General features: G+C 37.9%; 1 protein-coding gene across 1 annotated transcript; it reads left to right on the forward strand.

Annotated features, from left to right (window-relative positions):
- Ccnc (cyclin C) lies at positions 1-27,126 on the forward strand. The gene is given in 13 exon segments (XM_070010286.1): positions 1-15; positions 17-93; positions 4,835-4,941; positions 6,143-6,227; positions 7,034-7,103; positions 11,070-11,121; positions 14,754-14,809; positions 16,354-16,389; positions 17,040-17,131; positions 17,864-17,931; positions 21,621-21,700; positions 24,323-24,441; positions 25,911-27,126. Coding segments are annotated over 13 exon segments (912 nt in total). The 3' UTR covers positions 25,966-27,126.
- The last annotated feature ends 237 nt before the right edge of the window (positions 27,127-27,363 follow it).

The following is a 27,363-nucleotide window of genomic DNA, read 5'->3' on the forward strand; positions in this document are numbered from 1 at the left end:
ATGGTCGCTCCGCGGAACGCTTCGCCGGCTGGTGCTGTTTCATCAGGGAGGGCTGTATTCCATGGCAGGGAACTTTTGGCAGAGCTCCCATTAGTAAGTGACCTTTCCGGTTTGCATCCGAGGCCGGTTCGCGATGGAGAGCCGATAGGGGTGGTGAGCCGGGGCCTGCGGCTCCCCCGGGCCTGGATCCACGTCCCCCCCTCCCCCCCCGTCTTGTAACAAGACCGGAAGCGACCTGTGATGGCGAAGGGGGGGGCGGTGAAGAGGGGGCGACTTCCTCTCCCCAGCAGGGTTTTGGCGGGTCATTTGGTGGGGAGAGGGATCAGAGAAGGGAGGGACTCAAGTCTGCAGGAAAGGAGGTGAATTTGGGGGTTCCAGGGTTGTCTGGGTCTGTGGGGGGAGATGCTGTGAGGACTGGCGCGGGAAGCCTGACTTCAGGGAGGGCTGGGAGGTGGCCGGTTTAGGACAGGTTTATGGATGGCTTTTGGCCCGGATGTGATCAGAGAAACGGCCTTGCTGATCCTTTCTTTTGTACTTTCTATGTTGAGTAGTTTTCATCACCCAAGGAATGTGTCAAGCTTGTTTGTTTTTAACGACCTCAGCGTTTCCTGACTCTGCTTCATTAATGCCTAGTTGGGACGTTAGGTTGATAAAGTATAGGTCATGTGCCCTCAAGATTTTATCATTTATTCATTAGCTTGTGGCTGATAGTTTGTTTTTTTTAAACTGTATTTTCGCTGGGCGCCGTTGATTCAGGCCATGGCTAGCTATTACTCAAGAGGCTGAGATCTTGGGGATCTAACCTAGCTTGAGTCTGTGAGCTATATCTCCAGTTAGCTACCAAGAAGCCGAATGTTGACATGTGGCTCAAGGAGTAGAGCGCCAGCCTTGAGCAAAAGAGCTAAGAGATAGCATTCAGACCGGAATTGAAGCCCTAGGACCAGCACAAAAGACAACACCAAACAAAAATGTATTTTCTATGATAGAATGATGCAAGAGATGTTACCCATCAGGATACATTGTACTTAAAAACTGGCATGTTGAATGGCAACCTCTTAAAGATAATAAAAATGTAATTTAAAAAAAGAAGTGTATTGCATAAGTAAAGGAAAAAGAACTGTATTTGCTGGATTGCCACAATTCACTAGTAAATTTTAGTTTCTGTCTGACCAACTGGAATAATAAAAAAAAGTAAGCTATGTGATGGGGGCTGGTTAAACACTGATTTAGTTTTCCATTGTTTAGTTGAAAGATGAACAGAACTTGTTAAAGAAGATATCTAAATAATCATTTTTAGTGATCATTGATAATTGTAAAATTTTCTGGATACATACAGGATCAGTTCCTGTTGTTCAATTACTTTTTAGTCCTTATGTGGCCTAGTGGTAGAGTGCTTGCCTAGCATGCATGATACCTTGGCTTTGATTCCTCAGTACCACATAAACTGAAAAAGCCAGAAGTGGTGCTGTGGCTCAAGTGGTAGAGTGCTAAGCCTTGAGCAAATGAAGCTCAGGAACAGTTTCTTCTACCTGAGTTCCAGCCCTAGGACTGGCGGAAGGAAGGAAGGAAGGAAGAAAATGGTTTCAGGGAGATGGAATCCTTTGGAAACTTTAATACTAATCATACCATGTTGCTTGGGTAAAGTTGAAATGGAAAAAAGATGAAGTGGAAATAAGATGCTCCCTAACATAAAAAACATAGTCTTTAAAATGTTAGGAAATTTAGGGTGTCTTTTCATGTGTTAATGATGTTAGTCAGTGGAATTGATAGACTGAGGTATTTTTTTAAAAGGCAAAATTAGCTGGGTATCAGTGGCTCACCTCAGTAATCCTATCTGTTCAGAAGGCAGAGATCGGGAGGTTAGAGCCTGGGAGAAAAGTTCTTCAGACACACCTTCAATTAACCAGTAAAAATAAAAAGTTCTAGACTGGAGGGGTACCTCTTGTGGTAGACCACCAGTTATGAGAAGAAAATAAAGCCCTGAGCTTAAGCTATGGTAACTGTACATACACACAAAGACAAGTTATCAGTATGTTGAGATAAAAGTAGTTAGATGAGAATCATTAAATGCTTTCTTTTTAAGTGGATAAGAGGACATCAAATATTAAAGAATAAAATTAAGAGATGAATAAGATGAATAGGAAGAAAGCCTTAAAACTCCATGGTGGAACCTATTTTAATAAATGAAGTTTGATTTTAGTATTACAAGATGACCTCCCTTTTTTTTCCTTTTTTTTTGGGGGGGGGGGAGTACATGATTCTGTACATCAAATATAAGAAAAATTGTGAAAGAATAGTAATGTATAGCAGTGGAAAGTTTCTAAAGAATAGTAGCATGGATTTATTTTCTGTATTTTAATTTCTTAATGTTTTATGTTGTAAGGGCATAGAACAGGGAAAATAAATTGAAAACAGGACATTATAAATTATAAATCAGTATGTCAGTGACATTTAGCTGAATCTTATCTTTTTTTTTTTTTTTTGGGTCAGGTCATGGGGCCTGAACTCTGGGTCTGGGCACTGTCCCTTAGCTCTTCGGCTCAAGGCTAGCGCTCTACCACTTGAGCCACAGCGCCACTTCTGGCTGTTTTCTTTTTGCTTATGTGGTGCTGAGTAATCAAACTCAGGGCCTCATGCATGCAAGGCAAAGCGCTCTACCACTGAGCCACCTTCCCAGCCCCTAGCTGAATCTTATCTTTACATCTATACCAAAATAAACTCCAAACATATTAGCAGCTAAAAGAAAATAACCTAAGGATATTGAGAAATTTGGGTGAAGTTTTAGAAATTATTTTAAACAAGAGAAGGCCTTTCAGTATATAGCAAAGTAAATGATGATCCATTTAAAGAAAAAATTAGAAGTATCAAGAAATATGTAAGTTTGAAGATGGGGGGAGGGCTTGAACTCAGGGCCTGGACTCTGTCCCTGAGCCTCTCTGTGCTCAAGGCTAGCATTCTACCACTTGAGCCACAATGCCACTTCCAGCTTTTTCTGTTCATGTGGTACTTGAGGAATCGAACCCAGGGCTTCATGCATGCTATGCATGTACCATTAAGCCACACTCCCAGCCCTTGCAGAAATGTTTACAGCTTATTTTATAAATGATTCCTCCACACTATACTAATTTGACATCAAAAGGAGCTGTTAATTGGAAAAAAATGACTTTACTAGAAAATGGTCATATTAGAATTAATAGATAAATTAAGTGTATTTGGCCAATGAAGGCATAATGAGATCTTTAGTGGGAAACACTAAGTTGCTTTACCTTGCCTTCAAGCTTTTGTTATTAGATTTTTGTTTGTTTGTTTGTTTTTGTAGTACTGGTAATGAAGTTCAGGGCCTTGTGCATCCTAGGTAGCACTCTATCACTGAATTATATCCTTGCCCTTTTCTGCTTTATTTTGAGGCAGGGTCAAACTCATGATCTTCCTGCCTCAATCCTCCAAGTAGTTGCATTATAGACATGGCTTACCTCTAACTTTTGAAGTATGTGAAAAATTAGCAGTAACTCATAGGATTTGATTTTTTTTTTTTAATACAAGGTCTTATTATGTTGCCTAAGCTGGCCTCGACTTGCTGTGCAGTCAAACAAGGCTGGTATTGAATGTGTAATTTCAGTTGTGGGGATTATGGATGTGTCTATTGATCATCCAGAGTATCAGCCATGTTGTTTAGAGAACTTTTTTGTTTTATCTTCTTTACTTTTATCTTATGTGATAGGGATCAAACTCAGCCCTAACATGCCTACCAAATGCTGGGCTACTGAACTACATACATCCTTAGTCATTTTTTTCACTTTGTTTTGGAACATAGTCTGTAGTTCTGGCTAGCTTCAATTTATGATCTCCTTCCGTCTCCTTAGCTGAGATTACAGGCACATACCACCATGCCTTGCTTACCTTTAAGGGAAGCCTTAGAACATATAAACTGTTAGTATGAATGGAAACTGTTGTAATTTGTTTTGGAGAGCAAGCTGACAATATGTATCAAAGATTCCAGCAAAACTGATCTATTTATCAGTTCTAAGAAATTGTATCCAATATATTACTAATCAAATATGCAGAAATAGTTAATTTTTATGTCTGCCAAGAATTGGATAATTCACTCTTAACTGTTGTGTAGCAGTTTAAAAGGATACCAAATAACAAATTCATTGTTTAAAATACTTCCTATATATACTGAGCACTTAGATTTCAGAATAGTATCTTGTGAGTCATTTAAATTTTATTTCATATCTCTGTGCAAAAGACGTTCACTTGTCTAGGACTATGAGTGTAATAAAGTCTGAAGTAGCTTTTAACATGTTTAAAATTTGTAAAGCAAGGAAATTAAATATCTTACGTACCATAAAATGATGCCTAATAATTCCATTGTTATTTAATGAATCACTAAGAAAGAGTAAGCATGCTACTAAATAAAATACTAAGATGTCACTGTTGCTGGGTATTAGAAAGAGGGAATTACAGAGGAGAGGGGCGAGGTTAGACTGGAATAGTTTTCAGGGCCATACTTGCTTTATTAGTGAGATAATTCTCATTAATAATCCACATTTCAAGAAGTGAGAAAAATAATTGTGGTTTTTGTTTTATTTTGTTTTGTTTTGCTTTTTTGTTGTGGTGATGGTGCTAAAAATCTAATCCAGGCCAGGATCTTGCATATGCTGGGCAAGTGCTCTGCCATTCAGCTATATTCCCAGCTTATGCCCAATATTGGCTTTTATGGTTACTTCTTAAACTTATGCATCTTGGAATATGAACTGCTTGTTAAGTGTTAGTGTGTTTTCTGCGACTTCATTCATTTTCTATAACATAACTTTACATATTTATTTTTTAGTTTGCAATGGATTTTGGATAAACAAGATCTATTGAAGGAGCGCCAAAAGGACTTAAAATTTCTCTCAGAAGAAGAGTATTGGAAGTTACAAATATTTTTTACAAATGGTAAACTATTTTTGGTTGTTGTTGGTTGAAGTGGTATATAATTGGCTCCCTTAGTGTTTTTTATGGTTACTTTTGATAAACTGTTGCATATTCATCTACCATGTTAGCACTCTGGTTAATCTAAATAAAGCTGTTTTGAATTTTACATATCAAAGATAATTTAATAATGATGACTAATTTTACTGAGTCTTTATAATGCAACTCAGTTTAAAGTTGGCTAAAAAAATACTCTGAGGATAAGTGATTCATTGAAATTGACATCCTGCAGTTGTTATTTTTACCTTAGAATTGTCCTACTATGGAAAAGGGATTTGGCCAGAAACCTTTAGTCTGCCATGGGATTTGTCATATGATTTTTCTAACCTTAGTTACTCTTCTGCAAACTTAACTGTTTTTGAGGGCACATTATGGATTTTTGTCTTTAGGGCGCTGGTGGCTCACACCTGTAATCCTAGCTATTCAGGAGGCTGAGATTTGAGGATTGCTGTTCAAAACCAGCCTGGGCAGGAAACTCCATGAAACTTTTTTTTTTTTTTTTTTTTGGTTGGTCATGGGGCCTGAACTCTGGGCCTGGGCGCTGTTCCTCAGCTCTTCAGCTCAAGGCTAGCGCTCTACCACTTGAGCCACAGCACCACTTCCGGCTGTGGTGCTGAGGAATCGAACCCAGGGCCTCATGCATGCAAGGCAAGCACTCTACCACTGAGCCACCTTCCCAGTCCCCGTGAAACTCTTATCTCCAATAAACCACTAGAAAACTGGAAGTGGCGCTGTGGCTGAAGTGGTAGAGCGCTTGCCTTGAGCTAAAGAGCACAGGGACAGCGCCCAAGCCCAGAGTTCAAGTTCCAGGACCAACCAAAAAATAAATAAAGTTATAGCTATACTCAGGAGGATATCTAATGTTTTCTTTTTATATTATAAAATGAAAATCATTACAATATTGGATGATAGAGGGGACTATCATTCAACTTGTTACTAAAAGAGTAACTTTTTTGGGGGGGGCACTTTCTCTTTTCTGTTTATCTGTACTAGTTTTGCAAATCCTAGTACTAAATTACTATTAGGTAGAGTTTTATAGCAGGTTTGTCCCATTGTTAAAAATGAATATAGTCATGTTTTAAACTTGGAGAAATTATTGTTGAAAGTTAACATTATAGTCATGATGCCAATTGATTTATTTAAAACTCTATCATTTTCCTTTTAGTTATCCAAGCATTAGGTGAACATCTTAAATTAAGACAACAAGTTATTGCTACTGCTACCGTTTATTTCAAGAGATTCTATGCCAGGTAAGGCTGTTATATTTTGGGGACTATGTTATAGCTATCTGAAATATTTTTCTTTTTTTTTTTTGGCTTTGGTCAGTTGTGTGGTTTGAACTCTGGCCCTGGGCACTGTCATTGAGCTCTTCAGCTCAGGTTAGCACTGTACCACTTGGAACCACAGCACACTTCTGGTTTTCTTGTGGTTAATTTAAGATGATGACTTTCCTGCCTGGACTGGTTTTGAACTGTGATCCTCAGATCTCAGCCTCCTGAGTAGCTAGGATTACAGGTGTGAGCCACTGGCACCTGGCTGAAATGTTTTTCCTTCCTTCTTTGCTTCCTTCCTTGCTTCCTTCTTCCTTCCCTCCCTCCCCCCCTCTTTCTTTCTCTTACTTCCTTTTCCTCCCTCCCTCCCTCCCTCCCTCCCTCCCTCCCTTCCTCCCTTCCTTCCTTCCTTCCTCTCTTCCTTCTTTCCTTGGTCTTGAACCTTAGCGCCTGGGTGCTGTCCTGGAACTCTTTTGCTCAAGGCTAGCACTCTGCCACTTTGAGCCACAGCTCCACTTCTGGTTTTTGAGTGGTCAATTGGGGATGAGAGTTTCATGGGGGATTTTCTGCCTGGGCTGGCTCTTAACGTCAGTCCTCAGATCTCAGCCTTCTGAGTAGCTAGGATTACTGGTCTGAGCTAGGTGGGCCCAGCTTCTGAAATGTTTTTCTAATATTGACAAACCTTAGTGTAAATTAATTGCTTGTTTGCCGGGGTTATTGTGTTTTTCCCCCCCACTGTATTTTCTAAATTGTAATGTTTTAACTTTATTTTTGTCATATTTTAGGTATTCTCTGAAAAGTATAGATCCTGTATTAATGGCTCCTACATGTGTGTTTTTGGCATCCAAAGTAGAGGTATAAAATATTTTTCTGTTTTACATCAAATATAGTTAATATATGTTGGTTAAGAAATGGTGCTATGGCTCAAAGTGGTAGACTGGGTGCTGTCCCTGAGTTTCTGTGCTCAAGGCTTTTTGGTGGTTAATTGAAGATAAGAATTTCATGGATGAGGCTGGGAAGGTGGCTCAGTGGTGGAGCGCTTGCCTTGCATGCCTGAGGCCCTGGGTTTGATTCCTCAGCACCACATAAGCAAAAAGAAAAAAGCCGGAAGTGGCGCTGTGGCTCAAGTGGTAGAGTGCTAGCCTTGAGCTGAAGAGCTGAGGGACAGCACCCAGGCCCAGAGTTCAGGCCCCACGACCGGACCCAAAAAACAAAACAAAACAAAGAATTTCATGGACTTCTCTGCCTGGGCTGACTTGGGACCATTATATTCACATCTCAGCCTCCTGAGTAGCTAGGATTATAGGAGTGAGCCACTAGCACCTGACACTTTTTTAGTATTTTTTGATAGCTCAGCACTTAGCTAAACCCAAGACAATAGCAGACTATGAAAACTGGGTGTTTTGTACAACTAATCCATGTAGTCTTTAGTGTTAACAACCCTAATTTAGTTTTGTTTTAGCCATTGTTTAGGAGTAAATTACCTAAATGATGAGAATTGACTTTATTAGAAATAATATTAAGAAGAACATTCTAAAATTTAAGGTTCTAATTGTGAGGAGTTTGTGTTTTTTTACTTTTTTTTTTTTGTCAGTTATTGGGCTTGAACTGGGGGCTGGGCGTTGTCCTTGAGCTCTTTTTGCTCAAAGCTAGCACTCTACCACTTTGGCCCATAGCTTCACTTACAATTTTCTTGTATTTAATTGGAGGTAAGAGTCTCATGGACTTTCCTGACCAGGCTAGGTTTGACCTGCAATCCTAAGATTTCAGCCTCCTGAGTAGCTAGGATTACATACAGGAGCCACCAGCGCCCAGCTATAAGAAGTATTTTAAGCAGGTAGAATCTAAGTTATTTAATTGAAAATAGTTTGTAAATGGCCCTTACTCTAGAGTGGTTTTTTTCCCCCAGAAGTGTATTTTTTTCTTTTTGAGATTAAGTGATTACATAAATTTCACAAAATTCACAGGATTGTGGGATAATGATACTTAGTTAAAGTCACACATACATTTTAAGCTTCATGAGGCTCATTGTCATTATCATTAAAGCTTATGGTCTCTACAAATTTTGACACTACAGCTATTTTTTCCAATCTGGGAGATATGTACATTTTTTTCCTTTTGCTTAGTGTAAGCTGTTCCCCCTTTCTCATTTCCTCCCTCCCATCACTGCCCTTGAGTTGCTTAGTTCACTAAAGTATAATATTTTATATATCCTGGGCTGGGAAGGTGGCTCAGTGGTAGAACGCTTGCTTTGCATGCATGAGTCCCTGGGTTCCATTCCTCAACACCATATAAGAAAAAAAAAAAAAAGCTGGAAGTGGCGCTGTGGCTCAAGTGGTAGAGCGCTAGCCTTGAACTGAAGAGCTGAGGGGACAGCGCCTAAGCCCAGAATTCAGGCCCACGACTGGGCCTCCCCCCCCCAAAAAAAATAAATTTATATATCTTAAGCACAACTAGTATGGGATACCAAGACAAAATCTTTGTAAACCTCCCCCCTTGTAGCTTAGTGGGAATTTAGTTTGTCTTGTTTGTTATTTGGTACTTTAGATGTAGCTCAGTGATAAAGTGAATGCTTAGTGTGTTGGCTCACTTCCTATTACTACAGAACCAAAATAAAAGTTTTGTTACGATTTACTGAGTACAGCTCTGTTACTTTGCTAAGTAAAAGCTTTCAACTTTTATTTTTCACCATATGAATTTTTTTTTTTTTTGGTCGGTCGTGGGGCCTGAACTCTGGGCCTGGGCACTGTCCCTCAACTCTTCAGCTCAAGGCTAGTGCTCTACCCCTTGAGCCACAGTGCCACTTCTGGCTTCTTCTGCTTATATGGTACTGAGGAATCGAACCCAGGGCCTCATGCATGCAAGGCAAGCACTCTCCCACAGAGCCACCTTCACAGCCCCATACAAACATTTTTAAAATTTTTTTGTCAGTTGTAGGGCTTTTAACTCAGGGCCTAGGTATTCTCCCTGAGCTCTTTTGCTCAAGACTAGTGCTGTACCACTTTGAGCTACAACACCACTTCCGGTTTACTGATGGTTAATTGGTTCATTATTAATTCTGATGGTTAATTAGTTAATCAGACTTTCCTGCCTGGGCTGGCTTGGAACCTTGATCCTCAGATGTGCTGGCTTGGAACCTTGATCCTCAGATCTCAGCCTCCTCAATATCTAGGATTACAGGTGTGAGCCAGTGCTGGCTCAAACATTCTTTTGTTTTTTGTATTTTGTTTTTGGGTCCTGTCATGGCATCTGAACTCTGGGCCTGGGCGCTGTCCCTCAGCTCTTCAGCTCAAGGCTAGCACTCTACCACTTGAGCCACAGCGCCACTTCTGGCTTTTTTTTTCTGCTTATGTGGTGCTGAGGAATCGAACCCAGGGCCTCAAGCGTGCAAGGCAAGCACTCTACCACTGAGCCACCTTCCCAGCCCTCAAACATTCTTTTGACAAGCAGTTATTTAGAACTGGAAGCATGGTTCAAGTGGTAGAGCATCAGTATGACCCAGATCAAGAATTATTTGGGGGAGGGGACAGTGTATCTTTTTGGATTTGATTGTAGCATTATTGTTTGTTTTTAATCTAATCAAATATTTTTATCTAATTATGGAAATTGTATACAGATGGTGTTTAGTAATACATCTCAGGCTTTCATTTTTATTTTCACTTGCTAGGATTGAAAATGCTAATATAAATACACATTTATATTGTCCCTACAAAGGATATAGGTTGAAGTGTATGAACAGTTTTGTTTTGTTTTGTTTTGTTTTGTTTTGCTGGATAAGGAATCAATCTTGGTTTTTCCTTTTTAAAATGAAATGAAAGCTTTAGAGACCTTAATGGGTTTTATGTGAAATTAAATGGTACAACATATGTGAAGTGGATCACTTGATAATTCCAATGATGGGCAGTGGTAATATATTGAGTTGAAAGAGGAAAAGACAGTTTATCTTAGAAGTCTTACCATATATTCTTATTTTTCTCTTCCAGAAAAGGTCATAGATACTTGTATAGTCTTCTAAGTAATGTCAAAGTTTATATTATTCAGAGATTTGATATATTCTCATGTTATGAAGTATCTGTTCATTAGTCCAGGTCCAATTGGATAGAGACTGAATACTGTTTCTTATGGTTTTAGTATAGAATTTAAATTTTTTTTTTGGAAATGGATTTATTAGCAGAAACTGGCATTGTCATTTTAGGAATTGGTTTCTTTTATTGAGATTAAATAATGAAATTATTTAAAATTTTGCCTTAGTTTGTGAGTTAGTACAGGATTTTGAACTTAAGACTTTACACTGCTAGGCAGGTGCCCTGTCACTTAGCCACATCTCCAGGTCTTTTTGTTCTGCACCTGGCCTACACTGCAGTTCTACTTGTGATTTGTAGCTAAGATGATAGGCTTGAACCACCACGCCCAATTTTTTCTGTTGGAGTGGGGGGGAAGCAGTCTCAAGACCTTTTTTTGCCTGGGCTGACATGGAACCATAATCCTCCCAGACTCAGCCTCTATTGGAGCTAGGATGATAGGTATATATACTCCATGACACCCAGCTGCTGATTGAGATGTTGTCTCATGAACTTATTTTGCCTGGGCTGACCTCAAACTGCAAATTCTCATGATTATAAATAGGCATGAACCACACCAGTATGTAGGTAAATTGTGAAAGCTTCAAGGAACGGTAAATTTAGAAATTTAAATATTTCATACCTAAGTTAGAAGCTGAAGACTATAAACAGGAAAGGAGTTTGCAGATACTCTTTTGAATAGACCTGATGTTTATTGGATTACTATGTATCTGATCACATCCACTTTTTCTTTCTCTAGGAATTTGGAGTGGTTTCTAATACGAGGTTGATTGCTGCTGCTACTTCTGTATGTAAGTGCAAAAAGTATGCTCTGCTTTAACCATGTAATCTAAAGAAAGCTCCATAGTACACAGATATTTTGTAGTTTATAAGACACATGTAGTTGAGTTTATTATATCTCCTAAGAATAACTTTATTACTAGCATATGAGTCAAAAATAAGTTAAAAAGGTGTTAACCATATCTAAGGCGATACTTTTTAAAAAATTATTAAGCAGTTGTATAAGGAGTTTACAATTCCATAAGTCAGGTTATGAGTACTAATGTTTCTTGGTCATTGTCACCCCTTCCTTCATTATCCCCCTCCTATCCTTACCCTCAATTTACATAGTTCATTTTTATATGTAATGTACTTTGGCGATAATTATAGGCTACATTTGCTTCCCCTTCTTCCCTCCATTTCTGTGCCCTCCCTTTGCTTACACCCCAAAACATGTCTCTACTTCCTGATTCTTACTTTGATAAATACTAAGTTGTATGGAGCAATTACAAAAGGCAGTACTTGTATTTTTTTTTTTTTTTTTTTTGCCAGTCCTGGGGCTTGGACTCAAGGCTTGGGCACTGTCCCTGAGCTTTTACTCAAGGTAAACACTATGCCACTTGAGCCATAGTGCCACTTCCAGCTTTTTCTGTTTATGTGGTGCTGAGGAATTGAACCCAGGGCTTTATGCATGCTAGGCAAACACTAACACTAAGCCACATTCTCAGCCCAGTACTTGTAATTTTAAAAATAAGTAGTAACAATCAGCCTCAAAACATTGAGTCAGGAGTTCTTAATTTTATGAGGATGAAAAAATTCATTTTCCGATTTTTATTGTTTTAACTACCTATCGTTATTCTTTGGGCTAGATTCACCCCTTTCTGTAGTAACTATAATGTATGTATTCGATGAGAATTGTGAATTATCATACCTCCAAGTTGAAAAATGTTACATAGGGTAGTCGCTAAGCTAACTTTCGGCCTTAGTTCTGTCTCTTGATAATTGTGCTTTGTCCCTAATCAGCTGTATAACCTTGAGCAAATTGCTTGGTCTTGGATCTTTATCTAAAAAGATGGATGTTTAGCTGTATATGAATCAGGGTATAAATAGAAATAACATTATAAAATAATATAGAACTACTGTACATAGCTTACTAATATTGTGGTATGCTCTATCTTTTTAGATTAAGCAAAAAGACATTATCTGACGAGATCATTCAGACCTTTAAAATTATTTCTGTGATCTACACAAGTGAAACCATTCTGTTTTCTGTGAACCAAGCTGAGTGATTTTTATATTTTGAGGTCATCATCTTTTTTTGAGAGGTACATAATAATCTAGTCCAACGTTTTTCATGTGTGCAAAATAATTGCAAATGAGGGTTGGAGATGTGGTTCAGTTGGTAGATGACTAGCCAGTGAGCAGAAGCATCAGGTACTGAGTTCAAGTCCAACTCTTGAACCAACAAAAGAAAGAATTCTAAATGCTAAATTTTGTATTTAGTTACTCTTTGACTCGGACTAATAAATCCCTACTTCTAAAGTATTGACTATATAGTAACTTCCTGCTAATGTATTGTTGGGACGGGGTCTGAGGAAAGGTAAGTGCGGCCACTCGCCCGTTCCCCAGCCTCCCTCAGCCAAGGAGATAATCAGACACATCGGGGAGTCAACTCAAGCGGGAAAACGCATTTATTAACACAGAGCAGCCCTTTTTAAAGCAAAAAAGAGCGGGTGGCATGGTAGGGGAGGAAGAGGAACCAATCACTGTCAAGGTCACACCCTATCATGCACCTAAGCTTTCACGGGCTGAACGTAAAGCAAATTGGGCTCTGTCCACTCAACTCCATCTTTGCTGCCCATGTGCTCTACAGATTCTCCCCCTTTTTTTTTTAATGGCAGACCCGCCTCCTAGTTAGTTATCCTTTTCCCTCCTCTGTAAAGGTTAATTTAACAGGATTACATTGGTAAAGATAGCATTGGCCATGCAGGGGGTTCGAGGCACGTTTGAGGGGTGAGATTTGCCAAACAAGGATGGGAGGGCCCTTGTGCATGATCCAAGAGCCTGTCCCAGTTACCTCACATCCCCACCTAGCAGAGTAGTAAACATCAGTCCCACCAGTTAGAAATGTCCGAAGCAGTTCAATTAATTCCTGGGCATATATAAAAGTCAGTATCTCATAAGGTCGTCCTCTTCAGAACATGGGAGCAGCCTGGGTATTGGGAATTCCAAACATGTGGAACGGTGCATCCTCATGGGCCCCCATACTCAGGCCATTCTACTAGAGTAGTCCAGAAAAACAAGGAAAATTTAAAACAAACTGCAGACATAGCAAAGCAATCTTGGGCACCTGTTGTCTTCTAAGTAAGCCAGTTCCTTGTACGTGCCTTTAAGCGAGCACAAGGGTCAAGATGACCTTTGAACTTTACTGTCAGCTCCCAATGGCTCCCAATAATGTATATGTTATGGAAAGGGAGAAAAGAAGTAACTATAGTGGAGAAATCTGGCAAAATCCTGCCTCACTCAACCAGGTGATCAAGATCAATAGCAGTGGTGATAAAATACATTAATATTGGGAACCCTTGATGTGTTAATGACAAAAGTGATACTTCTTTAGTCTACCTTGAAGACTCCATAATCCCAGTCCAATCATTGGGAAAACATCAGGCCTATTTCAGTAGGGAGCACCTTTAGCGTAGCTTAGTACTACTAAGAAGTACAAATCATCAAGAATAGAGAAAGTCTGGAAAACTTACAGCCAAAGTCTGAAAAGTCTATAAAGAGGTGTGTAATATCGTATCTCAAATAAATTCCTGGAATAGAAAAAGAAAGACTCCTCCCTTTCTCTTTTACTCCTTTTTTCCTTTCCTCCCTCCTTCCTTTCTATTTTACAAGCATATATAGTATTTGAAAGTAGCATTTATATATAACATTTGTGAACACATGTACAACTCCCATGTCCCTTCTAAACTGAATTACTGGAGAATAGAACAGTATCATTCTAGTACTAGAATGATTTTCATGATGAAAAAGTCAGTGTTTTTTTTCACTCTCTGAATTTGTTTTGATACAACAGCAGAATCCTTTAATATAAAGTGTAAAATTGAACCTCAAATTATGGTATATGGTATATACCAGCTTGTCTTTCTCTTCTTGGAAGTAAATAAAGATCCAGAGATAAAGGGTGACCACATCTATCAAGATGCATTGCAGGGCTGGGAAGGTGGCTCAGTGGTAGAGCGCTTGCCTTGCATGCTCGAGGCCCTGGGTTCGATTCCTCAGCACCATGTAAGCAAAAAGAAAAAAAAGCCAGAAGTGGCGCTGTGGCTCAAGTGGTAGAGTGCTAGCCTTGAGCTGAAGAGCTGAGGGACAGCGCCCAGGCCCAGAGTTCAGGCCCCAGGACCGGACCCAAAAAAAAAAAAAAAAAAAAAAAGATGCATTGCATTCATGAACTGATTTGTTGAATGGTAACTCCTTTGTACTTCATTATTTATACTTAAAAATAATTTTAAAATATAATTAAAAGAAAAGATACAGATTCCTAAGCATTGTCAGGAGAGCCTACTCAGAATTTTGCAGACATACTCTCTAATATTCTCTACTGTGATAAAGGAATTGAGTTAATTCACTTAGACATTTTCTAAGTTGTTTTTTTTTTCTGCAGTGAAAACTAGATTTTCATATGCCTTCCCAAAGGAATTCCCCTATAAGATGAATCATGTAAGTATATTATATAAATCACTCACCAAGACAGTATATGAAATAGCTGTATTTAACAGTAAAATGTAAAATACTTCAAGAATATATATAATATTTTAAATTAAAGCACAATGCCTTCTATTTTATTTTAGTTTTTTTGGTCGTGGAGCTTGAACTCTGGGCCTGGGTTTTCTGGTAGATTATTGGAGATAAGAGTCTCACAGACTTTCCTGCCGGGGTTGGCTCTGATCCGGGATCATCAGCTTTCAGCCTTCTGAGTAGCTAGGATTACAGGCGTGAGCCACTGACACCCGGCTTGCACAAAGCTTCTAAATCATTATTTTAAAAAAATATATACTTGTGCAATTGTGCTGCCCATTATATCACCTTGGCAAGTGTTCTACCTGTTGAGCTCTGCTTCTGCTTCTAGCCTTTTTTAGCTTCAGTTATTTTGTGGAGAGAGTCTCACAGTTTTTGCTCAGGCTAGACTGAACTGCAATCCTCCTGCCCATGCCTCCCTCACCTGTGTCTGGATTGACTTTGAATTGTGATTCTCCTGAGTAGCTGGGATTACAGGAGTGAACTACCTCAAATGTCACCTAGAAACTTAATACTCCACATTAAATCATTAATTCTTACACTTGGAAGCTCTGGCATTAGTATTCTTTATAAGCTTCCAGGTGACACTAATGTGCATCTGGGGTTGAGAACTACAATAATGGATCAGGATGAAAGCATATTTGAAAAGTTAACATTGTTTAATAAGATGAGTTTCTATTGATATTTTGCTAGGTATATCCTTTTTTCATGTTGCAGGGGATTTTTCATATTTTTGAAAATTGTTTTAATATAATTGCATTTTTCATTTGTTGTATGAAAGTATTGAAAAATATGAAGATTTTGGGGGCTGGGAAGGTAGCTCAATGGTAGAGTGCTTCCCTTGCATGCATGAGGCCCTGGGTTTGATTCCTCAACACCACATAAACAGAAAAAGCCGGAAGTGGTGCTGTGGATCAAGTGGTAGAATGCTTACCTTGAGCTGAAGAGCTCAGGCACAGTACCCAGGCCCAGAGTTTAATTAAGCCCCATGACCAATAACAACAACAAAAAATAAATGAAGATTTTGTAGTTTTCTCTTTGTTATTCTTTGTTCTCTTTTGTTTGGGGTTTGAACTCAGAATCTCATGATTGCTTGGTATAGGCATTCTTATCACTTGAGCTATATACACACTTATCCTGTAACATATTTTAAATAGAAATGAGTAAAGAAAATGCGGGGGCTGGTAATGGTTGGCTCGATGTGACAGTTTTAATCCCAGCACCAAAAAAAGGATTTTTTCCTTACATCTTTTTAAATGCTTTTTAATTGTAATTATATGAATTATATAATAGTAAAATAATTTTTGTTGTGCATCTTCTTTCTAATATAAGCTATCCTGCTTATTTTCTTGATTTAAAAATGTTGAGTATATAATAAATTACTAAAATGTCCATGAGTTGTTATTTTAAACCAAGCAGACTTGTAATTAGGCTTCTTGTTAACAGTAGATAATTTTTTTTAACAGATATTAGAATGTGAATTCTATCTACTAGAACTAATGGTGAGTGTTTCTTTCCTGTAATAATTGAAGTAAAGTTTATTTCTATGTTTAATAAAGCCAGGAATAATTTAATGAAGGGATTTGTAGGGAGGTACATTTTGGTGATACGTGGTGAAATTATAGTAATCTAGTAACATCATTACCTGTTTCCTTTCTGATGTTGGGAAATAATTAGCATATCCTACTCAGCATGAAAAAAAGTTCTGTTGTACCCATAATTAAAGGATCAGAAGCAAACAAGTCTAAACCACTGTAAATTATGTGCACAGTCTGTGTATGTATGCAGTGTTATTTGAAGGTAGACATGTCTTTGGCAGAATTCTGCTCCTTCATTTGGGAATTATGGACGTTCAGGCCAATGAGAGGTTTCAGTATAATACGGATGTGACACTTTCAGTCTCTAAGGGAATGAATGGATGCTGATAGACTGCCAACGATTTACCAAGGTATATTCCAGAGAGAGCACTGCTTTCACTGTTACAGTAGAGTTCAGGGCTGTATCACTTGCTTTAAGAGAATAAGAGGGAAGCAAAATGAATTAGAGAAATAACATTTTGAAATGCACAACTATAAATCAGTTGGGTAATGATACCATTTTTGTGTTGTAATAATCTGCTTTTACACATGCACATTTGTTAAACTCTTTCTAGGATTGTTGCTTGATAGTGTATCATCCTTACAGACCTTTGCTCCAGTATGTGCAGGACATGGGCCAAGAAGACATGTTGCTTCCCCTTGCATGGTAATTAGAAAAGAAGTTTATTAATAGTGTTCGTGGATAGGAAAACTGACAAATAGGAAATTTAGTATTTTTAAAGTCATTAAACCAGTTCCTCCAAGATAAATTTGTGTTGAGCAAGAGATTAGCTTAAGTTTTAATGAATATAATGCTATAAATGTTAGTGAAAGGGGGCTGGGAAGATGGCTCAGTGGTAGAGCGCGTGCCTTGCATGCCTGAGGCCCTGGGTTCGATTCCTCAGCACCACATAAGCAAAAAAAAAAAAAAAGAAAATGTTAGTGATAGTCATTTAAATGATCTATTTGATGACTGCTACCTGCTAAAATTTTATTTTGTATGAAAAAATAAGGAAAAATTATGAGTGAATTTGTCTTTAAAATGTATTTTTGGTATCCTGCCCATGTAATTGTAGCCCCTCTGTACAGTATGTTCTCAAATAAAATAAAATACAATTTAAAAAAAAATGTATTTTTGGTAGTATTAAACATTTTCCTAATTTTTCACAAGTTAGAAAAAGGTGCTTGTTTTATATAATTTATTGAGAGTTTTCAAAATTTAATATATTTCCTTGTTGGCATGTGCAGATATCTGTCCTTTACCTTGATGTTTTTAATCTTTATTTCTGTGTTTAGTAATAAAAAAGAGAAATAGGCACAAAGATAGGAAATCTGGCCCTTTCTGGGAGAAAAATTATTTAATTCTGTTTTCATTAATATATGATTTATATTTCTATAGGAGAATAGTGAATGATACCTACAGAACGGATCTTTGCCTACTGTATCCTCCTTTCATGATAGCTCTAGGTATGTAAGTGTGGTGTGCCTTTATTTAAAAAGTTGTTAGGAATCTATTTAGGTCATTCTAAAGTAAATTTCACCCTATTGTACTTTATGTTTTTATGGTCCATAAAGTAATAGACTAAGTCTTGCATGTAAACTTTAAATAATATGAACTGCCACTGTCACAAATCAGGATTATTGTCCTCCTACCCTCTTTGTAAGTTTCTTTTTTCTTAAATTACATAAATAACTTTACCCACTTTCTTTTTTAAAAATAGAACATTTTTATTTAAAGGGGAAATAATTAAGTTTGTTAACATTGTCATAAAATGACTAAGCTTTTTTAATTCTAGGGCCTACCTAGATACTCAGAGATTGAATAGAGAAGCAAATGTGGTTCTTTCTATCTTGGAAGGAGTAAAGTTAGCTACCATTCTACTGTATATGGAGGCAGTAATGAGTTAGAACAGTCTTTGGAGTCAGATCATCCTGCCTTTAGACTTTACTTCCTTTACAGTGTGGGAAAATCACCTACTGTTTCTGACTTTGATACTTTGATTACCTAATTGTAAAAAAGAAGGGAGCTGATTCTGATAATAGAATTTTCTTACGAGTTAAATGAGATAGCTTATAGTGTATCAAATAGCCCATTGTTTTCTAGGCACTTGTTAGTTTCTATTCCTTTTCTTTCCTTCTATTGATTTCCACTATTTTTTTTTGGCGGGGGGGGGGGGGGGGGGTTCGGTCATGAGGCCTGAACTCTGGGCCTGGGCGCTGTCCCTCAGCTCTTCAGCTAAAGGCTAGTGCTGTACCACTTGAGCCACAACGCCACTTCCGGCTTTTTTCTGTTTTGCTTATGTGGTGCTGAGGAATCGAACCCAGGACCTCAGGCATGCAAGGCAAGCGCTTCTACCACTGAGCCACCTTCCCAGCGATTTCTACTATTTTATCCTTTAAACTTTCCCTGTTATTTAACTTTCCTTCCTATTCTTTTACTACATTAGACTCTTGTTGATTTGTCTTTTTTTCTTTTAGTTCTTAAATGTTGATTTATTTTTATTTTTTAGCCTTCTTACATCAAGGGTGACAAATAGGTTTAGGTATATATTTATGCTTTTGTATCACTGATGATGATTGTAAAACATTGGATTTGGAAGGATTCTGAAATGGCATCTGTGTTCAGTGGGTAGAAATGCTAAGATCTGTTGTAGACAAGAAGGAGGAGATAATATGGGCCATGTCTTTGCTGTAAGTGCCCTCTTTGTGGTCTTCTGTCCTTTCTGTTTAGTCTTGGCTCATGGCTTCCACCAGTCTTTTGGTTAATCAAGACTGCATTCCTAAGTAGTTATTCATATTCATCACCCTTTTTACGCAGCTGTACTTGGCATGTCACTATTTCAGACTCAGGACTGAACTCTTGTCTCCAAATATGATTCTTTTAATGTCTTTCTTAGCTTGGTGAATAGAACTAAGTAGTTATCTTAGTTGAAACCAGCAATTAGATTCTTTGGACCTCTGAATAGCTACATGTAGTTAGTGACTATTACCTTTTGTGTCCCTTCTCTAAAGTGATATCCATCTTCTCATTTCCATCAAACTTTCCACAGAAGTTTTTTTTTTGTTTGTTTGTTTTTTTTAATCGCTTGTGGGGCTTGAACTCTGGACCTGAACACTGTCCCTCAGCTCTTCAGCTCAAGGCTAGCACTCTACCACTTGAGCTACAGCGTCACTTCCAGTTTTCTGATGGTTTACCATTGAAGATAAGAGTTTCACAGTTTCCTGCCCAGGTTGGCTTTGAACCATGATCCTCAGATCTCAGCCTCCTAAGTAGCTAGGATTACAGGCATGAGCCACTGGTTTCCGGCTAAACCACAGCAGTCTTCTAACTGGCTGATGGTTTTTGTCATCCCTGTGCTCAGAGAGCCAGTGTGTTCTCCCTACTGTTGAGTGAGGCTAGTGAGTCTCAATGCGGGTAGGAGGTAGTGGTAATTTTTCCCTAGGGAACATTTGGCAGTGTCTGGAGATGGCATTAGATCTCACACTGGAGTGGGATACAACTTGGCTTCTAGTGGGTAGAAGCTGGGCTGTTGCTAGCAGCCTACAATGCATAAGACAGTAGTCTCAGCAAGAATGACAGTAGTGCCAAGGTTGAGAAATAGGGCTTTTAGTATTTTGAATTTTTTGGCAGTACTAGGGTTTGTAATCAGGACCTCATGTTTGCTAAACAGGTGCTCTACCACTTGAACCACAACCCTAGCACTTTATGCTTTAGTTATTTTTCACGTAGATCTCACAGATTTTTGTTTGTTTTTCTGGGATCAGCCTAGATCACATTTTCCTCTTTATACCTACCATTTCCAAAGTAACAGCTGGGGTCACATTCGTTAGCTAGAAATTGTTAACCATAAAGTAAGATTTATTCTTGATAACTTTTTGTCCAGGCTAGCCTTGAACCAGTAGCCTCTCAGTCTCCAACACCTAAATAGCTAGGGTTTTAGGCACGAACACTGCTTCTGACTAGAATAAACCTTTTAAAATGCAGAATATGTCTCCCAATTAAACCTTTTATTGTTCCTCTCAATTGATGGATAAAATCTACAGCCTCTTTTTACCATTTACATATGTGCTCTTCTTTCCTCCACTTCTCACTTTCTTTTTTAAACACCCTCCTACCATCTTCCCCATATCACCAGTCTGGTTTAGGATTTGTTCAGTCCTCTTCATGGCATTTACTGCAATATTTGAAGTTGCTTCTTTTAACGTGGGCAAACAGTATGCCAGTTGACATTTTATTAGCTTTTTTTTGTTTTGTTTTATTTTGGGCTAATTTTTGAAACGAGGACCCTCTGTAGCCAATACTGGCCTATTGGATTGTAGGCATGTGCCAAAACACTGGTTTTTCTTTTTTTGTTGTTTTAATCTTGTTTTTTGTTTGGAACGCTGAGACTAGAACAGGGCTTACAAAGTAGACAATCCACCACCAAGCCACATCTTAACCCCCTTGGATTGCTGTCTACATTATCATTCTTAGCAAAGTCATACAGATAACCAGACCAGAGACTATGACTCTGTCATAAACTGGGATAGAATCAGGATAGCCAGGCTAAACAGTGGGAATTGTATAGATTATTATAGTCTATAAGCTCTTTGTTAGTGTTGATTGTGTATAATTTGTATAATTATATGCAATGCCTTACATTTTTTTCTAATATTTGATCTCAGCACTGATTCTTGACCAGTATGGTCACTTGTCACTAAACCACTAATTTACCTGTGTGCTGAAAATGGGTAAAAGCTTAAAAAAAATTAGAGGCAATATTACTTTTAATTGAAATATCAAAATATAATCGCTATTAAAACATGAGTGTATTGATGAGCTAGTTTGTTGTTTTTGTCAGTGACTTCTGTGCAACTTGACTACTCTGTGCTGCTGTTCAAAGATGACTTTCCCGTTGTAACCTCCCCATTGGATGTGTGGTTGTCTTATGATTTCTCAAGGTATTTGGCACAATTAATGCACAGTGACGAGCAGATATAAAGATCTTTAATGTAGTCTACTAATTTTTTAAATCTTTATCACAGTAAATTGACGAGCTGATCAGTAGTAGTTATTAAATATAACTAAAACAGTATGAGGATAATGTACAGTTTATGAAACTCTTGTTCTGAGACCATGAATGCAGTTAAACTTGAACAACTGTCTCTTTTTTCAGCTTGCCTACATGTGGCCTGTGTTGTACAGCAGAAAGATGCCAGACAGTGGTTTGCTGAACTTTCTGTGGACATGGAGAAGGTATTTCCTAAGATTCTATAGCCTTGGACATTTATAAATTCATATTGTAATAGGGCATGGGTGACTCATTCCTGTAATCCTAGCTACCTGAGAGACTAAGATTATGGTTTAAGGCTGTTAGCCCAGGCCAAAAAGTTTATGAGATCCTTTTTCAACACCGTAATTGGGTGTGGTGGCATGTACCTCATACCTTTTGCTATGTGGAACACTAAGATTGGGAAGGTTGCGGTTCTAGACCAGCCCGGGCAGAAAAATCCAATATTTGCATCTCAATGAAATGAGTTAGAGATGGTCATACACACCTGTCATCTAAGCTGAGACAGGAAGTGAGAATAAGCTGATCTCATTCCAGATATGTACCCAGGCTGGATATGACACCCTAAATAACCAGTATACAAAAAGAGTTGGAGGTGATAGTGTACCAACTGAGCATGCTCCCAAATCATACTGTTTGTGAGAGGAATGGATGTTGATATTTAAAGTTTTGTTTGGTTAGTTGGTTTAGGGTTAAACACAGTGGTCAACTTTTGATTATTTGGTTGCAGAGTAGCCTGTGACTTTGTAAAAGCTATATAGTGACCACTAATTGCTACTGTGAACTTAGATAACAGACTATTTCTGGGGAAGAAATGCTTGCTCCTTTTTTTTTTTTTTTGTACCTTTTCTGCTCAAATATTGAAATCATAAAGTTAATCCAAGATCGGATCTATTTTTAGAAAAGACAGGGCTAATTTTAGTAAACTGAGTGTGGTAGATCCTAGCTGCCAAGATGATTTTTCTTGTTCTACTTTTTTTGTGGTTGCTTTTTTTTTTTTTTTTTGGTTGGTCTTGGAGCTTGAACTTTGGGCTTGAATACTGTCCCTCAGCTCTTCAGCTCAAGGCTAGCACTCTACCAAATGAGCTACAGTACCATTTCCTGTTTCCTGAGTGATTTATTGGAGATGAGTCTCATGGACTTTCCTGCCCGGGCTGGCTTTGAACCACGATCCTCAGATCTTAGTCTCCTGAGTAGCTATGATTACTGACACCCGACTTGTTGTTGCTTTTGTTGTTGTTGTTGGTTTTTGTTGTTGGTTTTGTCGTGAGACTTAAACTCTGGGCCTGGGTGCTGCCCCTGAGCTCTTCAGCTCAAGGCAAGCACTCTACCACTTGAGCCACAGGGTCACTTCCTTAGTATTTTATTTTTAAGACAGTCTTCCTAGGTAGCCCAGGAAGGCCTCAAACTCAGATTCCCTTATTCTTCTGTCTTAGTCTTTTTTTTCCCCCCCAGGGATGGAGGGGTCGGGGGCTGGTACTAGGGCTTGACCTATGAGCCTTGTGCTCTTGCTTGGCTTTTTCACTCATAGCTGGTGCTTGACCATTTTGAGCCATATCTCACCTCTCATCTAGCTATTTGTGCTGGTTAAGTGGACAGTCTTTCAGATTTGTCTGCCTTGCTTCTAATGGTAATCTTCAAATCTTATTCTTCTGAGTAGCTAAAATTATAGGCAGGAGCCACCAGCAGTGGGCTGTACCCCAGGCTCTTGAGTTCTGAGATTATAGGAATATGTCACCATACCCAGCTCTGCCGGTTTTTGATTGTCTCGTGTGGAATAATGAAGAGAACTGAAACAATGTTTTTTGTTTTTTGTTTTTTTTTTGGGTCCGGTCATGGGGCCTGAACTCTGGGCCTGGGCGCTGTCACTCAGCTCTTCAGCTCAAGGCTAGCGCTCTACCACTTGAGCCACAGCGCCACTTCCAGCTTTTTCATTTTGCTTTATGTGGTGCTGAGGAATCAAAGCCAGGGCCTCAGGCATGCAAGGCAAGCACTCTACCACTGAGCCATCTTCCCAGTCCCTGAAACAATGTTTTGTATGCAATACTTTCCCTTACATTGTTTAGAATACTTAGAGGAGTATGCTCTTCATGATTAAAATATTTATTCTATCCCTTCCTCCCTCCCTCCCTCCTTCCTTTTTCTTGTCAGTTACGAGGCTTGAAGTCAGGGCCTGGGTACTGTCTTTGAGCTCTTTTGCTCAAGGCTAGCACTCTACTACTTTGAGCCATACACCACTTCCAGTTTTCTGTTGGTTAACTGCAGATGAATCTCATGGACTTTCCTGCCTCAACTGACTTTGAACCGCGATCCTCAGATAGATCTCAAGCATCCTGAGTAGCTAGGATTACAGGCTTAAGCCACCAGCAATCAGCTTTCATTTTTGTTTTAAAGTGTCTTCAGATAAAAGAAAAATAACTTGTAAGTAGTAAGGCTGGGCAAGTGCATACAGATGACAGATGAGAAAGAAAAACATAAATAGCAATGTGCTGAAAAATAGTGCTTTCTATTTATCAGTATTTTCTCATTTAACCTGATTACTTAAGGATAGAGCGTTTCCCCTTTTTTACTGTTCTTGGAAGGAAGACTTGTATGTGATGTAGGGTTTTTGTGTGTTTTGTTCTTTGAGATAGTTTTTTGCTACATAGCCCAAGCTGGCCCCTTAATCCTTCATTTTCCTACCTCAGACTCCGGAGTGCTGGGCTTAAGGGCCTTTGCTGCCACGATTGGCTCTCCGGATTTGTTCTTTTTGTAGTGATATGTTGCTTATTTTTGTTACTGAGAACTTTTCAAATACTTTCTTCTAGATTTTGGAAATAATCAGGGTTATTTTAAAACTGTATGAGCAGTGGAAGAATTTCGATGAGAAAAAAGAAATGGCTACTATTCTTAGTAAGATGCCGAAACCAAAACCACCTCCAAACAGGTATTTTAAATTATTAGTTAATGGTTTCATTTATTTATTATTTTATTTCTTAGATTATGTTGTTTTATATCTTTCCCTACCAAAATGTCATGACGTGCATACTTTTTAAAGTGACTTAATAGATTGAGAATATCTCACTTTTCTTTCATCAGTTATGTTGTTTAAGGGGGTTTCATTTTAACATGTCCATTTATGTATACAATGCATCGTGTCACCCTCTTCATCAGAGAATGTTTCAGTTTTCAAAATAAATTAATCTGATTATCTGATTAGCAGTATTTCCTAATGTAACGGAGGTCTATTACAGGTATTCCTCAACATACAGCCACATACTGTACATATACTTAAACAGAACTGAGTTAAACAAGTGTATATGAAATTCAAGGATAAAGAGTTCCTTAGTTCTGTACCAGTTTGATTCTGTGCCACACACACCCTGGCTATTCCTCTATTTTATAAATTTCAGTAACAGTTTTCAAAAATTTTAATGAGTAATCTGATATATTTTAAAGGACTTTGGCATTTGAGTGACCCACAATATACCATAACAGTTTGCCAAATGTGAGTTTCCTATGCTAAGAAGTTTTTATTGTTGTCTTAAGATCTGCTCATTTATTTCAGTGGTTCTCAGCCCTCACTATCACGTCATTTGAGGTAGTGACTAAAGGCAGAGGAAAATAAATGCTACCCATCTTAGTCATCCAGAAAGATAATTGATAGATAGCAATAAGCTAGAATGGTAGATTGCAACTGATTAATGTTACAATTTGGAAGGAAATGATACTTGACTTATACAAGGAGCTGTTCAAGGCAGTCATTCAAACAGCTACCTTTGGATGCGTTTTTTACAGAAATCCCCTGAGTGATTCTCCACTAGTGGCAGGGCCTGGAGCTACAAGATGATGGTGGAGAAGATAAGGCAATAATCCTATTGCCACAGTCACTGGTACTTTCAGCTTTAGGAAATTACCGTGTTTTTCTGATTTAAAGATTTGCTGTAATTACATATGATTTTATTATGCCATTAGACAACAGTTTTGTTTGTATGTTTGCTTTTTTGGAAGAACACTTTTGGTTTCCCTAAATAGTAGAAATAGAATTTTATATGTTAAGATTTAATTTTATAGGAAATTTGTTCAGAAAAAAGGTGTAATCTCTATGTTGAGTGATACCTGTAATAATAATGAAACCCCATACACTAATTTAAACTTTTTGAGTGTAAATGGACACTAACTTTTAGACTGCTTGTTGTGTGTTAGGGCAAAAAGTTACAGAAGAATAAAAGCATAAAACCAAATGTTAGTTTTCTGTATTTTAATTTTGCCACATTGGTGTCTTATAATCAGGAATATCTTTGTTTTATGATGATGCCACAGAATAATGACCTTCAGAAGATAGTAGGTGTATCAGGGTGTTGAAAAATGAATCTTTTAATTGGTATAAAATCTCTTTCTTCCCCATTTGAACAGTGAAGGAGAGCAGGGTCCAAATGGAACTCAGAACTCTAGCTACAGCCAATCTTAAAACATTCCGAAGAAGTCTAGTGGAGCACTTGGAAATAAACCATTGGACAATTTCAGTAATGTCTTCAGTGGGACACAAATGAAAACGAATAGCTTGCTTCTGTCAAGCATGTTGGGAAGTGATTTTATTTTTGGAAAATAAGTTGTTCTTTACCCAATTTGGTTCTAGTACATCATTGATTAAAATCTCTTGATTATAACAGTACAGAAGGGCTGTAAGGGGACCTACAGACAGACATAGACATTACAAAGTTAAGAGCTTTTAATGAATATATTATTTCTTGATTTTGGATAATAGAACTTTTTAGCTTTTTATTAAGGCAGGAATCATGAAGCCTAATTTGTTTGAAATCCATTTTGGTCAGGAAGACAAAAAAGGACATTAAAATCCTATGAGGGTTTTGGTCCTTCCCCTCCCTGACCCCCCATTTTACTTTAAAATTGTACTTAAGGGGATTCAACTCTTTAAAAATCCTGGAAGATTTTGATAATGATGATGATAATTTCAGGGAAATTAATCAAGTACTTATTGCTTTTAAAATGTTTTATATTCAGTACTTTTAGTATTTTTCCACAGAAGATACTAATCCAGTCTTGTAGAAAAGTGCAATATGTATAGTATACTCTGACATTTTTAAGGTTAATTCTGCAACCATTTTGAAATGCTGAGCAAAAAATTTTTTTTTAAATCTTACTAAGGTTATTTGGATCGATCACAGTCAACAGGCATTTTGAAAGCCTGCAATAATTAATATAGATTGAATACAAATGTTCATTTTTAATCTACTAATAAAAGGGTTTTTTTCTGAGATAGCTATACCCCAGCTTAATTTTTTTATGTCTTCATATGGAGTTAGATTTTTTTTCAGCTATCTTGAACCAGAAAAACAATCAGGTTGTAGGCCAGTTTCTTAATTCTCATATGAGTGTAGCACTAAAGACTAAATGTTACATCAGTAGTACTGTGCTGTCTGTGGAGTTTAGTAAGTTAAACATTTTCTTCAGACTTGAAGGAGAGTGATAAATAAAACTTGGGATCATAGGAAATTTATGTACAATTAAGGATTTTTTTTAATAAATCAGTTGTGAAAAATGGATTATTAAATTAAGTGTTAATTTCCTAGTATAAAACATCAAGAATAAAAGTGAGATCTCCACTCTATTGGACTAGTGTCTTCAATTCATCCTTTTGAATTTCTCTTTTATTATTTTCTGAGACTTTTTCTTTTTTCCTTTCTTTTTTTTTTTTGGTCAGTATTGGGGCTCAAACTCAGGGCCTGGGTGCTGTCCCTGAGCTCTTTTGCTCAAAGTGTGCTCTACCACTTAGAGCCACAGCTCCATTTCCATTTTTCTGGTGGTTAAACTAGAGTCTCATGGATGTTCTGCCTGGACTGGCTTT

This window comes from Dipodomys merriami, unplaced genomic scaffold (assembly GCF_024711535.1).
Source record: "Dipodomys merriami isolate MVZ:Mamm:240054 unplaced genomic scaffold, mDipMer1.0.p SCAF_8, whole genome shotgun sequence".
Classification (NCBI taxonomy): domain Eukaryota; kingdom Metazoa; phylum Chordata; class Mammalia; order Rodentia; family Heteromyidae; genus Dipodomys; species Dipodomys merriami.